This window comes from Girardinichthys multiradiatus, chromosome 4 (assembly GCF_021462225.1).
Source record: "Girardinichthys multiradiatus isolate DD_20200921_A chromosome 4, DD_fGirMul_XY1, whole genome shotgun sequence".
NCBI lineage: Eukaryota > Metazoa > Chordata > Actinopteri > Cyprinodontiformes > Goodeidae > Girardinichthys > Girardinichthys multiradiatus.
Genome location: NC_061797.1, coordinates 50,109,058 through 50,125,707, shown reverse-complemented (window position 1 = coordinate 50,125,707; position 16,650 = coordinate 50,109,058). Strand labels below are relative to the sequence as shown.

Below are 16,650 nucleotides of genomic sequence, written 5' to 3'. Positions count from 1 at the left end.
TCAGCCATTTTTGTAGTTTGAAAACAATTATCTAGTGGTACAGAAACATGATGAAAACAGCAAAAATAATGAAGAACTGTTAATGTAATAATATTAAAACCTGCAGTATGGTTCTGTCCTCCAGGAGCTAAAAGCAGCACACAGCACCAACATCAACTATGTGATGCTCCTGCTATCAGAACAATGGACAGGATGTCGCATCAACACAATAAATTCATGTCTAAAATAAAGTTTGTCATTTTGCCGTTATTTGCAGTTTACCGCTTCGCTGCGTCGTTGTTTCCATAGACAGAAGGAACTGACCCCTTAATGAAGTCTTTCAGCAAATCCTTCTTGATATTAGCAGAGGTTGATGAAGAACTCGTCCTTGAAGTGGGGGAAATAGGAATTTCCCACTGGTGTGGGAACCTTTCCATGAAAAATAAAATCTAACCAGGCACTTTGAAGAGGTTCTGATGCTGGAGGAAGATGTAATTAATTGTGTTGATTAATGCGTAAACAACCGAATCACACTCTTTCAACATGGGCATACTTGAGCCGGACTACAAAATCGCAGCGAGAAATAAATATGGCGGATATGCGAATTTATCAGCCGGAGGTCCGTGACCTTATTTAGCTTTCCTGTGACGTAACAGTTGGAAAAACATAACAGATAATAGAGAAAACTGAACAGACTGAAAAATATGACTGAAACAGAATATAAAGATATAAGGATTTTGTCCTGTGCTGGAAGAAAAATAATGATATTAATCCTCGAGGTCGCTGGTAGGAGGCATCTGTGGTTCCATCATTCAAATAGTAACAGTCATGGGCGCTCACTGAAGTCTAAGTAGAGAAGCTGGGTCACTGGTAGGTCCAAACGTTTTAAATACTAATAGTGTTTGGCTTTCACTGGTATGAAATAGTTGTAATACAATTCTTATAAGAAATCTAAAAATCTCTGGTCATTGGTGTAAAAACAGCTGTAGTCAAATTTTCAAATACTAATAATATTTAGCTTTTGCTGGTAGTGGTACTATTTATGTTGCTTGTTTATATTTCGCATATTGTGGTTTTAATATTTTAAAGTGTTATTTCTAAAAACTCTCGGTGACTCGGCGCCTTCCTGCTTCTGTTTCAAGCTGTCAACAAGGTCAGGTTTGTTTGCTGCTGTTGGGTTTACAGCCATCGCTGCCCTTGACCCGGTACTGTCTGACTGGGCAGCCAGTTTGCAGGCTGTCGATTGGGTTAGAGGCCACAGCTGTGGCTCTGTTGGCCAACAGAAGTGCATCTGACCTCGGTGTGATTAGTAAATACAGCGGTTGGACGATGAAACTGAAACACCTGGTTTTAGACCACAATAATTTATTACTATGGTGTAGGGCCTCCTTTTGCGTCCAATACAGCATCAATTCGTCTTGGGAATGACATATACAAGTCCTGCACAGTGGTCAGAGGGATTTTAAGCCATTCTTCTTGCAGGATAGTGGCCAGGTCACTAGGTGATACTGGTGGAGGAAAACGTTTCCTGACTCGCTCCTTCAAAACACCTCAAAGTGGCTCAATAATATTTAGATCTGGTGACTGTGCAGGCCATGGGAGATGTTCAACTTCACTTTCATGTTCATCAAACCAATCTTTCACCAGTCTTGCTGTGTGTATTGGTGCATTGTCATCCTGATACACGGCACCGCCTTCAGGATACAATGTTTGAACCATTGGATGCACATGGTCCTCAAGAATGGTTCGGTAGTCCTTGGCAGTGACGCGTCCATCTAGCACAAGTATTGGGCCAAGGGAATGCCATGATATGGCAGCCTAAACCATCACTGATCCACCCCCATGCTTCACTCTGGGCATGCAACAGTCTGGGTGGTACGCTTCTTTGGGGGTTCTCCACACCGTAACTCTACCAGATGTGGGGAAAATAGTAAAGGTGGACTCATCAGAGAACAATACATGTTTCACATTGTCCACAGCCCAAGATTTGCGCTCCTTGCACCATTGAAACCGACGTTTGGCATTGACATGAGTGACCAAAGGTTTGGCTATAGCAGCCCGGCCGTGTATATTGACCCTGTGGAGCTCCTGACGGACAGTTCTGGTGGAAACAGGAGAGTTGAGGTGCACATTTAATTCTGCCGTGATTTGGGCTGCCGTGGTTTTATGTTTTTTGGATACAATCCGGGTTAGCACCAGAACATCCCTTTCAGACAGCTTCCTCTTGCGTCCACAGTTAATCCTGTTGGATGTGGTTCGTCCTTCTTGGTGGTATGCTGATATTACCCTGGATACCGTGGCTCTTGATACATCACAAAGACTTGCTGTCTTGGTCACAGATGCGCCAGCAAAACGTGCACCAACAATTTGTCCTCTTTTGAACTCTGGTATGTCACCCATAATGTTGTGTGCATTTCAATATTTTGAGCAAAACTGTGCTCTTACCCTGATAATTGAACCTTCACACTCTGCTCTTACTGGTGCAATGTGCAATCAATGAACACTGGCTACCAGGCTGGTCCAATTTAGCCATGAAACCTCCCACACTAAAATGACAGGTGTTTCACTTTCATTGTCCAACCCCTTTATGTATAAACTAAACTTTTTATGTTGGAGCATCATCAGAAACTACTCGTTATTTGATTCGAATTACCAGATGCAGATGATGAACAGCAGATGATGCGTTATTGGTGCAGTGGTGGGACTGATTTCTGGTTCGGACGTCTTCTTCCTGTTCCATCATCTTAACTGATAATCATCTCACCTAAATTAATGCCTCCAGGTTGTTTCTCAGCAGCTACACTGAAGAAGCTGTTTGCGTCATTAATTTATCGCCTCCAAGTAATCAGCTGATGCTGTTAAAGTCAAACTGGTATGACTAATCGGACGGCTAATTAACCAGTCTGCTTGGACCATGCATGTTCATTTTAATCATGTGTGTTGGAGATCTTTGTGTTGTTTTACACACCTCATATTTGGCTGTTTTACAGCCTTATGTTTGCCCCTTCTCTTCTTGTCTCTGCTTCTTCAGGCACAACCTTTCTCTCCGTTTTCAGCTCCAGCAAACAGTTTGTTGAGTGAAGTTTGTTTTGGTATATTTAACGAAAAGGGGTGACAGTGCCATCCTACAGGTGCCTCAAACTATTTTCATGTTTTTAAAGTTTTCACAAAAAACCCAAGATTCGGGTAAGGTCAGATTTCAATTTACAGAGAGGACGGTTATTAGCGAATAGGAAGTGTTCAGTGCTTGTTTAGATGAGTTTATGTATCACTTCACTGTGGATTTATGTTCAGTTTGCAGTCACAAAGCTGGACTGGTTCCTGCTTCCTCTCTGCAGCTTCCTGTACACTAACAAAGGAAAACATTTAAATAAATGAAATGTGTCTGAGCGTCCGGTGGATCAGCTGAAGAAGTCAGTTATTTAGCTTTCTAAACTGTATTGCTGAATCTTAGATTCCTTATCTGTCTCTAGCTACAAGACTGTTTTATATCAATTAGAATTTCGGCAAACATTTTAAAGAACAAATTATAAAAGTCCCTCAAAATGTAATTTAATACAGTTTTTATAAGGTTCTGGACCTGACAATGATTCATTCGTTGCTTTTAGGAGCCTTTTTTCTATCTGACTTCAATGCTTCTAGACAACATTTATGACCTCTTTTTTTCTTATAATAATAATCATCTTTATTGGTCATTGCACATGTACATTACAACGAAATTTGTCCTCTGCATTTAACCCACAGGGATAAGTGGGCTGCCATTGTGCAGCGCCCGGAGAGCATTCTGGGGTTAAGGGTTTTGCCCAGGGACCCAGAGTGGTAATCTGAGGGATACGAACCTGGCCCCTTGTGCCCCCTCTGGAACACAAACCTCCTGTTCTAACCACTAGGCTGTTTAACCTCCTAACTGAGGCCTGTAGAGTCTGAGATAGAGCTCTTGGGGTTTTGTTCATTTCTCTGAGCTTCACGCTCTGACCTTGAGCTGAATCTATTGGGATGGCCTCACCTGGCTAACTGGCAGCTGTCTGAGATGTTTTCCTCTTGTTAATCTCTCTCTGTAGAATGATGGACCTCAGAAAGTTTGAAAATTAGTTTCCAACCCCTCCCATATTGATGGATCATAACAGTTGCTTCTCTAAGGTCATTGCTGAGGTTCTTCCGCCTTGGCTATCTGGTATCACACACCTGTGTGCTCCATAGCAACAAACTGGTAAACCCCTACTTTAATAGAAGTGCTCATGCTGATGGTTTAGTTTACTTTTAGTTTTTCTTCGTTTAGATTAGATTTTAATAAGTAAACGGCTGGTGTCATATTTTGTTATGCATTTGGGTTGGATTCACCTCCTTCGAATAATTTGTGATGACCAGGAGATTTTGAGCATCCTGCCTGTGGCTGTAGAAGGGTTATAATTTGCTTTTCTTTGTTCTTTTCTGGAAATCCATAGCTTTGTCGAGTTTTTTGCCGTGTATGAAATATCTAATGTCTACCTGTCTTATGTCACAGTTTAAGTGCCAGACACCAGGAGTACAGTGGAACTAACCCCTTCATCATAACCTCTCCCTCTCAGTTATTTAATCAACCTTCTCTTTAACCCGTAGCTTTCAGCAGGAATCATTGAGGTCTTCCACAATCAATGCTATGAACATAAACTTCACCACTAACCCACACTGAACTCACGTGGTTAAAAATAACAGAGTGAAAGCGTTGTTTCCCATAAATAATTTATTTATAGGCACAAAGAGCAGCATTTGCAGCCCGCGGCGCTCACAGAACTGCTTTTTATTTTAAAACAACCTCCACGCAGGCCGCTGCTAAAACATGGCAGGAGAATCAAACCTCTGGAGACCAGAGACGAGCCGATCAAGTTCACAGCAGCTGTTCATTGATAAAAAGCTCTTAGTTAAATTAACTCCCACTTTAATGATGAATGGTACAGTCCCCCCCCACCCCAAATGACGGTCCCAGCACCGCTCCCACCTCCAGTGGTATCGCACGGCAACTGTCGCCTAGCAACCAGGAGGATGTTGGGTCTCCCTGTGTACACAGCGATAGTGTGGCTTGTAAGGTGGAGAGTGAGATGTATTTTAGTGGAGTGGAGGACTCTGGGAGGGATCTCTGTAGGAATGGTTGTGAGTTGGAGCTTTAGTTACAGTTTTGTTTCGTTCTTTGGAGCTGAGTCGATTTCATCCTAATCAGGTTTAACAGTTTCAGGGTTGTTGTGTTGTGGAAGACTGCTTCCCACCCTGTTCTGCAAAACAGATCCGTCATCCCTCAGCAGGAAATACCAGATTCTGGTGATGCAGCATCTTCCAAAACTATTTACAACCCTGAGCCCTTCAACATTTTCTTTTGTTAGACCAACACAAAGTATTTGGTGGCATGCATTCATTTACATTCATATTCAGCACCATGAAGACTAAGGAACACCGCCGACAGGTCAGGGAGGACGTTCTGGAGAGGTTTAAAGCAGGATTAGGTTTTAAAACAAAATCCCAAGCTTTGAACATCTCCCAGAGCTCTGTTCAATCCATCATCAACGTCCACCTAAACTAACAGGCCAGGCAATTAGAGGATTAATCAGAGAAGCAGCCATGAGGCCCATGATAACTCTGGAGGAGCTGCAGAGATCAGCAGCCCAGTTCGTGGACTCCAGAAATCTGATCTTTCTGGAAGAGCGATACGTAGAAAGTGATAAGTCCTGTTATGGTTTGCCACAAACCATGTAGGAGTAACAGAAGTCATATGAAGGAAGGTGCTCTGATCAGATGAGATCAAAACTGAACTTTTTAAAACACTACAGTATGTGTGGTGGGAACTAGCAATGCAAATCACTCTTAAGACATCACCCCACTGTGAAACATGGTGGTGGCAGCATCATGCAGTGGGGGTGCTTCTGCAGGGACAAGGAAGCTGCAGAGGAATTTAGAGTTTGGTGGAGGTTCATCTTCCAGCAGGACAACAACCTTAAACATTCAGCCAGATCTACAATGCTTTAGATCACAGCAGATCCATGTGGCTTAGTCAAAGTCCAGATCTAAACTGATGTGCACAGAGGCTTTTGTGTTGAAATGGACTTTGAGGTGCAAACACACCCTCCATTTCTGCTTCCTGTATGACCCCTTCTCTTTTCTAATAGTTATGGTCAGTCTGACAGAGGGAGGTACCCCCAATCCTTTTGGTTTTTAGTGTAACAATGGCCATCAGTGGGCTCTAGACGGACAAACTTTATCAGTTTATTATTTACTTAGCCCCTACATATACCCCATTCTAAATTGTCCAAACTCTAACACTCACGAGTTTATTCTAACCTCCCCAACCACCATTCCAAACTGTTTGTGAAGAGCCTTGAAACGACATTTGTTGTGAATTGGGGCTATATAAATAAAATTGAATTGAAATGCCTTCCGATCATGAAGAACATGCAAAAGGCTCAGCAGCTATAAGAAGGTTTTGGTTCCTAAATCATTTCCCTCAATAAAATGTAAAGAAAAACCTTTTTCAAAATTGTGTCTTTATTTCATCTCATCTTATTCTTGTTAAGCCTAGAATTATTTATACCCTTGTAGAACCAGTGGCCTCTGGGTTTACCTACAAACCATCCATCAGCGTCCTCCTCTCTGCTGCAGGAGATGCTTATCTGCTGCCCGTTGTGTTTGCGTTGAGTTCAGCCGCTGATGGAAGACTCTGTCTGGTAAAACTTTCAGGCAGCAGATTCTAGGAGAGTCGGGTGGTACTGAGCAGTAAATCTTAATACCAAAGTTTATTTTCAGTCAAACCTGAGAGTGATTCGCTGTGTGTGTTTCCAGGAAAAGGACCATCACTCTGCATGCAGTGTTCCTCTACGGGCCCTTACATATGCTGCCGTCGTTAGTTTGACTCATCAGGGTCGAGACTCGTCTAACGAGGACTCTGACTCATCAGAATCACCCCCACCTCCCCTTCCACAATATTTACATCCTCCTGTTTATCACCGTCTCTTAGTTTGAATATATTTCTGTATTTAACAAGATTTCTTTGGCACTAACTGGTCAAAGAGACTTGATTCTGCTTCTGGATATAGATCTGGATGAGGTTCATCTTTATGCACTGAAATATATTTAAATTATATGTTATGTACTGAAAACTATGTAAGAAAGTCAAGTGGTTCTGGTGTTATTCTCAAATGACACAACTTCCAAAAATCTGCAGTGAGTTTTTTATTGTTGAGGGAAAATTTCTCCACTTTTTTGACATATATCAGTTTGTAAAAGTTTACAAAGTCATTTCTAAGGCATTGGACCAAGTGAGAACCATTATACACAGATCGAGAAAACGTGTAACGGTGCTGACGAGACAGAAGTGGAACTTTTTGGAAGGTGTGCATCCTGTTATATCTTGTGTAAAACTAACAACATTTTAGCCAAAGAATATTATACCTACAGTCAAACATGGCAGTGGTAGAGTGATGGTCTGGGGCTGCTCTTCTTCTCCTGGACCTGGACAACTTGCTATAATTGACAAAACCGAGAATTCTGCTCTCTAGCAGAAAGACCTGAGGCAGAACTTCCGACCATCAGTTTGTGACTGTAAGCTCAAGAAAACCAAATGAAGGTTTTGAAGTGGCCTAGACAAAGTCTGATCTTTGAATCAAATTGAGATGCTGTGGCATGACCTTAAATGGGCCACTCGTGCTGCTGAAAACAATCCAGAAAAGAAGATGGATTCCTCCACAGTGGCATAGAAAGGCCCATTGCCAGTCATCACAGACCCCTGATGGCAGCAGGGAGGAACAACATTGTTAAGTTTAGGGGGTGATTACTTTTTCAAACATATCTATCTATTTTTATTAATACATACATTGAACAGGGGTGGATGGTGGTGAGATCTGGGCTTTGATTTATGAATGAACGTGGATCTTCCTCTGCTGAATGGCTGTGTGAAAGCCAAGTGCTATTGGACTTTCATCTTTTGAGTGGTTTTTGAAAGGAGGTGAGTTTATGCCAGCTGAGGATTCATGTGTCCTTTGAAGGAAATGAAAGTGTGATGTTCTTGTTTACTTTAAAAAACAGGTTGGATGAATCTCTAACCTCCACAGCATGTTGCCAACTGGTTCATATTGATGGATTTATGAAGCTGCTGGACTTTTCTAAATTCTATTTGGCAGGCAGGCAGGCCTAGTTTTCTGTGACATAAATTGACATGTTGAGATGTATGTAGAAGACAGTACCAACTGCACTGACTGGTTGAAGCTGTATTTGGTCCACAAATGATAAAGTTAAAATATTTCATCTCTCCAACGTTGCCTCAGCTTTCTGAGGTTTGCAGAAAGCTTTTCAACCAGGTTGTTCTCTGAATTTTGATTGGGACATTGCCACACTTTGGTTCTTTGGTTTTTCAGATGTTCTGTTGTAGATCTATTGCTGTGTTTTGGATCATTGTCCTGTTGTTGACCCAGTTTGGGCCAAACTTCAGCTGTCGGACAGATTGCCTTATTCCCAAATGACTGCAAGGTGCCTAAATGCTGTAGCTGTAAAACAAGCCCAAACCATCACACTCCACGACTGTATTCTCCAGAGCATCAAACGGACTGAACGTCTGCTTTTGGAGTTGATGAGACTGATGAGGATCAGTGCAACACCTGGCTGCCACTTTCCTTCTTAACTCCTACAGAAGCATCAGGGTGTACTTAGTTTTTCCTATGTCTGTAGTTACACTGTAAAGGAGAGATCAGATGGCCTTTGTAAAGGGGTTTCATTGTGACAGAATGGATTAGCAGAGTCTCCCCACCACATTAATCTCAACAGGTCAGATTATAATTAATTAATCAGATTAGAGCCCATCAGGCGAGAATATTCACATCAGAAGAGACTGGATTGAGTTATTAGATTGGCCGCTGCTCACATTCAGCTAAACGCTCCGGATGATGCTTAATGTTGAGGAACTGTTGTAATGGTTATGATAATGATAATTGCTTCTGAATAGGCTGTTCTTCTTCGCCTGACAGAATGTGGATCTTCTCACATATATTCTGTCCCTGGACTGCTGCGCGTGTGTTGCTGAACTATTTTATGGCCTTTAGGAGTCTTCTCTCTTTTCCTTTCTTTCGTCATGAATGCTGGCGTAAAAAACACATTCCCTCCAACGATCAGCTTCTCTCAGTCTCACTGTCAAATCTCTCTCGTGTCTAATCCATATTTGTGTTTAATGGCCACGTTCACACCCAGTCGTTGACTACAGAAACACATCAATACCACTAATTGACTGCATGAAACTGATAACAGAAGCATTGATTGGTCTGTCAGGGGAGCATTCAGAGCATCTGGCTCCAGATCTACTGTAGCTCTGCAGCAGAAGACTTTAGTTCCTCTTTTATTTCAGTTATATTCACTCAAAACTGACATTTTTCACCATCTTAAAACATAAAATGTATTCCTATTTTTCTTCTTTGGATAAATTCTTGAAATTTATCTAAATGAAAATTAAAAATAAAAATTATACATGAGCTGATAGTATTCAGTAAGTGCATTTTTTGTGGACTTTGTATTTCAATGTATATTTTTTGAATAATATAATTTAATACAAGTAATTGAACTATATTGGGTTAAATGTGCTCCGTTTTGCATTTTTCCCCAATTTTCATATAATGTTTGTGAAAATGTAAAGATTAGAAAAATTTAAAACTGACTGACTAACTTAGAATAAAATCATAAAACAGAACTTTGAAACATGCTAATGGTGTTGATGTAATTCAGTTACCATCTAAATGTTTTTTTTTCATAAACATTTAGGTAGAAATAAATCACATTCTGTTTCCGACGTATACAAGCAAATGAGATTTGTTGGTGGAGGTTGCAGATAATTGCAAAATTATTTTATTTACTCAACCATTTCATTTGTTTTTCATATCGTATTCATGCAGAAAATAACTTATTTGCTGTATGAAATCCAGCATCATAAAAACCGTATGGACTCGATGTGTCAGGACGGATTTTTTTGTCATCAATGTCTTTAAAATCTTTCAGACAAGGCAAGGTCACATGACATGAAGTCACTTGACTTCTGTACCGAAAATAAAAAGCTAATTCCTTCATGTTGCTTTTACAGCCTTACATCAAATAATATGAAACTAAAAATGGAGACTTCAGAAGGACGTGAAGGAAAAATCTGGAGCCTAACTTTAATGACATACTGCTATCTGGAAACTGATCAGCACGTATAGAGCAGTTATTTGAAGGAATGTTCTCCATGTTTTTAAAAAAGAGCATTAGAAACTGATTCCCTGAAGATACATTTGTTCTCGGGTTTCTGCGGCAGGTCCTGACTGTGATGAAGCACGTTCCTGTCACTTGTAAAGCCTCTTCAGGATCATCCCTGCATCCAGTGCATATATGCTCTGATAGAAAAAAAGATTCATCAGTGTGTTTTCATTCACATACATGTTTCTGTGAGTGTGTCCATCCTTCTAGCATCATTGCATAATTCAGCAAAAAGATTATATAAAGCTGCAGCTACAGGAGAGCTAAGGTTGCAGCTGGTTTTGTGTTGGAGAGTGCACGAGGTCACCCTGAAACCATCGGCTGAACGTTTCCTTCTAATTACCAAACCTGCACCATCATAACACCAGTTTATCTGCTCTTCCTCCACCTCTTCACTGTGTCACTCCGGGCCAGTTTTCCTGCCGCTGCTTCATCTGACCCTCGCCTTCACTCGTCTGGAAGAAGAGAGGAGGGGCGTGGAGAGGAACAGAGAGCAGAATATCATCCAGCGGGGCTCAGATTCAATTAGACAGGCTCTAATTAGATCAAAAGCATCCATGAGGGCACAAATGCACACGTTTGGAAGGAGAATATGTGTGTGCTTTTTGGTTTTAATTCCTCAGATACAAAAGTTTTTCTTTTACAGCTCTGACGTCTTAAAAGTCTTAATGTGAGGGCAGCTGCCGTTGCTCTACATCATGAAAACTGCACTGATGAAGATTAGCACAGCTACCTTCATCTTATTTGCATTTCTATGGCCATTTTTAAATGAAGGTTGTAGCTTTTTGATTGAAGTCATCTTAGCGCTGAAAGACTGTAGGCGTTCTGCAAGACATGAGAAAAAATCTCATTTTAAAGATAGAACAACGATTAAAGTAATAAAACTTTCCTCAGCGAGGAGTGAAAATGTTGAAACAGCAGCTAACTTTTATTATCAGTGAAGGTAAAGCTGTGGTGAGTAGCTTGGTGCACGCTGCTTCTAGAGATGACAAATGATTGCTGAGAAACCTGGGGATTGATTGGAAACTGCAGCAGGTGCTGAGATGATTCAGTTATTCTGCTGACAGATTCCTGCTGGGACCCTTTAACAGTTGGGTTATTGCTATGTTACAGAATCCTTTGGTGCTTCCCAAAGGTGTCACAATATGTTAAGATCACAACAGTAGATGATAAATGATTTTAATATTTTACGCAAAACAAAAAAATACGGAATAAAGGCTTCATAAATCTGAAGGTCCTTTTATAGAATCTCTTTTCAGTTCAGAATAATTCAGATCAGGTTTGATCTAAATACTTTTTTAACTAAACAATAGATGCTGTCCAGATTCATTAGAAAACAGCAGGTTGAAAACTCTAAACCCTCAATTCAGATTCAGATTTGCTGCCATATATTTTTTTAGGTTAGACCATGTTTTCTCAAAAGTCAGTCTTCTTCTAACTGTCCTGTCATAAACGTTCTCCAAATATTTACCCTGTGTTAAGCTCCTACATGTTTCTGGCTCCAACAGGAGTTCTCAGTTCTTCGTGTCACCTTTGATGCTGCTTCCTATTATTGTTTAGTGCCTGTTTAGATTTAAAAGGCCGTGTACTGCTGGAATGAAAGTCAGAATTACTTATGGAGTCCCACAAGGCTCTATTCTTGGTCTTTTTTGTTCAGTTAAAGTTCCCTCTTCGATCTGTCAGTAAAACAGAAATAAGTGAGATGGGAAGTGTGCTTGTGTGGAGAATGAAGGGCCTTAATAATTTTGGATTGGACCTATAATTCTTCTCTGGTTGACTGGTAGTGACAGTTATTTCTATGAGGTCATTGCTGATGTCTTTTCATTTTGGCGGTGCATTAGCCTACAGCTAGATGCTCTAATCCTGTAATTTTCACACTAATGATACTAAATTTTTCTTAGACTTATCTGATCATCTGCAGCATTTCCCCAGAATCAAAATTAAATGAATAAGTGGCAAACGTAACTTCCATAATGACTGTAGCTTTGTGCATCTGCCACAGGTGAACCAGGAGAACGTGGTGAAAGTGGGCCACAGGCAGGTGGTCAACATGATCCGCCAGGGAGGAAACCGGCTTCTGATCAAAGTGGTGACGGTGAGCCGGAATCTGGACCCTGATGACACGGCACGCAAAAAAGGTACAAAATGAGTGGGAGTTTTCACCAGAAACAGAGGAAAGTCTGGCAGAAGTTTACACGGTGGGGGAAAAGTCAAGGAAACATGAGGTTCAGGTGTGGATCAGCCGAGCACAGCTGTAAAATCTTTCTTAGAGTAAAAAAGGTGTGAAAATCTTTCTGCTGGGTGCATCCGCCAGCAGCTCGACCTCCATTCAAACACCATCCGTGTAGCAAAGCAGAAATCTGACAGATTTGGTGTTATGTCATAAAATCCCTCTGAGGCAACAAGAAACACAACATCCTCTAGCCTTAGATTACAGACGTAAATGTGTCCCTTAAAAATTCAACTCAGGCGTGAGTGTTATGCAGACTAGGTGACCCCTGCTATAGTCGGTTTTTAAAGTACGATGAGGAAATATAACCAAGCCGAGCTGAAAATTACCTCCAACTTTTGATAACCTGATTAAAACGATGAGGGATCAGAATAGAAATATCAACACAAATGTAAACACAGCAGTTCTAGCATTAGTGATTTTATGGTGACGGTACTTAAAGACGTGACAGTAACTGAAATACATTTACTTTGCCACATTTTACACAAACTTAACTGTATTTTACTGGGATCCAATGTTAAAGACCAACACAAAGTAGAAAGTTTTACAAGTAAAAATTTGAAAAGTTTGATCATTTGCATTCAGCCCGCCTGTGTCAATAGTTTGTAGAACCAGCTCCAGCCGTCTTCCTATAAAATCTGAGCATCATCCCTGTCCCTGCTGAAGAAAAACATCCCCGCAGCATGATGCTGCCACCACCGGGTTTCATGGTGGGGAAGGTGTGTTCAGGGTGATGTTCTGTCGTAGTTTCCACCACACTGAGTCTTAAAACTTCAGTTCTGGTCTCATCTGAGCAGATCAGAGAAAAGGGGGCTGAATACATATACGCCACTTTTAAGATTTTATTTGTAAAACATTTTGAGAAGCATATACAGGTCCTTCTCAAAATATTAGCATATTGTGATAAAGTTCATTATTTTCCATAATGTCATGATGAAAATTTAACATTCATATATTTTAGATTCATTGCACACTAACTGAAATATTTCAGGTCTTTTATTGTCTTAATACGGATGATTTTGGCATACAGCTCATGAAAACCCAAAATTCCTATCTCACAAAATTAGCATATTTTATCCGACCAATAAAAGAAAAGTGTTTTTAATACAAAAAACGTCAACCTTCAAATAATCATGTACAGTTATGCACTCAATACTTGGTCGGGAATCCTTTTGCAGAAATGACTGCTTCAATGCGGCGTGGCATGGAGGCAATCAGCCTGTGGCACTGCTGAGGTCTTATGGAGGCCCAGGATGCTTCGATAGCGGCCTTTAGCTCATCCAGAGTGTTGGGTCATGAGTCTCTCAACGTTCTCTTCACAATATCCCACAGATTCTCTATGGGGTTCAGGTCAGGAGAGCTGGCAGGCCAATTGAGCACAGTGATACCATGGTCAGTAAACCATTTACCAGTGGTTTTGGCACTGTGAGCAGGTGCCAGGTCGTGCTGAAAAATGAAATCTTCATCTCCATAAAGCTTTTCAGCAGATGGAAGCATGAAGTGCTCCAAAATCTCCTGATAGCTAGCTGCATTGACCCTGCCCTTGATAAAACACAGTGGACCAACACCAGCAGCTGACACGGCACCCCAGACCATCACTGACTGTGGGTACTTGACACTGGACTTCTGGCATTTTGGCATTTCCTTCTCCCCAGTCTTCCTCCAGACTCTGGCACCTTGATTTCCGAATGACATGCAGAATTTGCTTTCATCTGAAAAAAGTACTTTGGACCCCTGAGCAACAGTCCAGTGCTGCTTCTCTGTAGCCCAGGTCAGGCGCTTCTGCCGCTGTTTCTGGTTCAAACGTGGCTTGACCTGGGGAATGCGGCACCTGTAGCCCATTTCCTGCACACGCCTGTGCACGGTGGCTCTGGATGTTTCTACTCCAGACTCAGTCCACTGCTTCCGCAGGTCCTCCAAGGTCTGGAATCGGCCCTTCTCCACAATCTTCCTCAGGGTCCGGTCACCTCTTCTCGTTGTGCAGCGTTTTCTGCCACACTTTTTCCTTCCCACAGACTTCCCACTGAGGTGCCTTGATACAGCACTCTGGGAACAGCCTATTTGTTCAGAAATTTCTTTCTGTGTCTTACCCTCTTGCTTGAGGGTGTCAATAGTGGCCTTCTGGACAGCAGTCAGGTCGGCAGTCTTACCCATGATTGGGGTTTTGAGTGATGAACCAGGCTGGGAGTTTTAAAGGCCTCAGGAATCTTTTGCAGGTGTTTAGAGTTAACTCGTTGATTCAGATGATTAGGTTCATAGCTCGTTTAGAGACCCTTTTAATGATATGCTAATTTTGTGAGATAGGAATTTTGGGTTTTCATGAGCTGTATGCCAAAATCATCCGTATTAAGACAATAAAAGACCTGAAATATTTCAGTTAGTGTGCAATGAATCTAAAATATATGAATGTTACATTTTCATCATGACATTATGGAAAATAATGAGCTTAATCACAATATGCAAATATTTTGAGAAGGACCTGTAAAGTTAACCAGTTCTGAGCTCCCTATTGTTATTCAGGTTCTATTACTGAGTTAATCTTTTGTTTTTTTGGTTTGCTGTGTTGTATTTTGTGTCCTCTCCTGTTTTTCAGGCTCATAGAATCACTGAATGGTTTGAATTTGCTTCACACACGTCACGTTGATGGAGATTTTTCTCTTGATTGCAATGCATTAAACTCTGTCTTTATGTCACTTTTGACATAAAAATAAAAAGACCTCTAATGTTTTCTTGCTCACCTTTCTCTGACTGTGTCTTTCTCAGCTCCTCCACCACCAAAGAGAGCCCCCACCACCACCTTGTCCATGCGCTCCAAGTCCATGACCTCTGAGCTGGAGGAACTCGGTGAGAGCACCACGGTTTTTCTTTTTAATGACGGCAGCATAAGCAAGTGTGCGTCTAACAGCACCTCTCTCCATTTTCTGTTCTTCTTCTCATCCTCATTGATTGGTTATCCTCACTGTAGTGGATAAAGGTAAGCAGTTAATGCTGCACAACCTTCCTGCCTGACTGCAACATCCCCCGCCTTGCAGCAGCTGAATGAGGCTTTGCTTTAGTTTTAACTTGATGAAAGAAGAAAAGTGCTTGTCCCTCCCTCCTGATCTCCTGCCCTCCTTTTCCATCATGTACGAAGGCCTGATCTCTGCACTCATTAAGCTTTTACTGCGTATGATATCAGTGTGCTGGTTTGGCTGGTTTCCTGTTCAGTTTCTGTTTTTATATTTGTGTGGTGAGTCCCACTTTCTAGAAAAACGCTGCGTCGTCCTGACTCCTGCTTACACAGTGGATAGTCAGCAATTCTGAGATCAGAGGACGACACGTTGGAGCTGAGGAGGGAATAAGGGAGGGAGACAAGGGTTAAAGGGAGCAAGAGGTGGACAGGAGAAGGAGTACTGTGTGGATAATGTGGTGCATCCACATTAACTCGGTTTGCAGATAGAAGCATGTTTGTTGTATTGCATTAAAAAGGTGCACTGTAGTTTCCTTGCAGCTCTAGTCCCCCTCCAGCTGATATTCTGCTAGAGAGTTGCATTGGTTTAGTATTTCATGTGCAAAGCAGTGACAATTAAAGAAAGTCCAGTTGTCTTCAGGCTTGTCTTAATTTTGCGTATGGCTGCGCTCTCTTCTGGCTGGAGAAATGTTGTCACCTTTTCCTTTCATTCATCAACAGCAGACATGGAGGCTGTGAAGATTAGCAGTTTACTTTGCACAGTTTTTCATACATTTTAACAGAAGCTAATGAGTTCAAATATGATGGATTACACAAACGTTTCATGTGATCTTGAAGCCTTCACATGTGAGAGCAGGGATGCTCTCACATGTGAAGGCTTCACCAGGGTGCAAACTTTCACCTGCAAAAGTGCGATGTCTGAAAGATGCGGCTAAATGATATGAGGAAAAATTGCTGCATTGAGGTTGATTTTTGCCATATGACATGCAATTAACCCACATTCTCCTAATACCTCTCCATTTTCCCCTATCGTAATGTCCCCTCACTCTGTGGGCTTTAAAATCTCTAAAGTCTGTATGAGGCTGGTCACCGGGTGTCCTGGGAGTCCATTCAGCTGGCCAAATATTCATTTCAGCATGTTTGACATTCATTTTGGAGTTTTAATCATTTAATTTAAAATATATTTTTCTGGGTTGGGGTGATTTCACCACATCAGTTACAGTGATTCTTAAAAACAAGAATTGGGTGCACAAGT

The 16,650-nt window shown here is 41.4% G+C and overlaps 1 protein-coding gene across 1 annotated transcript in view; it reads left to right on the top strand.

The window, feature by feature from the left end:
* The window catches only part of LOC124866761 (SH3 and multiple ankyrin repeat domains protein 2-like), a 317,419-nt gene that overhangs the window by 273,437 nt on the left and 27,332 nt on the right, over nucleotides 1–16,650 (top strand). The window contains exons 19-21 of the mRNA XM_047362701.1: nucleotides 12,218–12,353; nucleotides 15,209–15,289; nucleotides 15,411–15,419. Coding sequence (XP_047218657.1) covers nucleotides 12,218–12,353; nucleotides 15,209–15,289; nucleotides 15,411–15,419 — 226 coding nt within the window. The remainder of the gene's footprint in view (nucleotides 1–12,217; nucleotides 12,354–15,208; nucleotides 15,290–15,410; nucleotides 15,420–16,650) is intronic.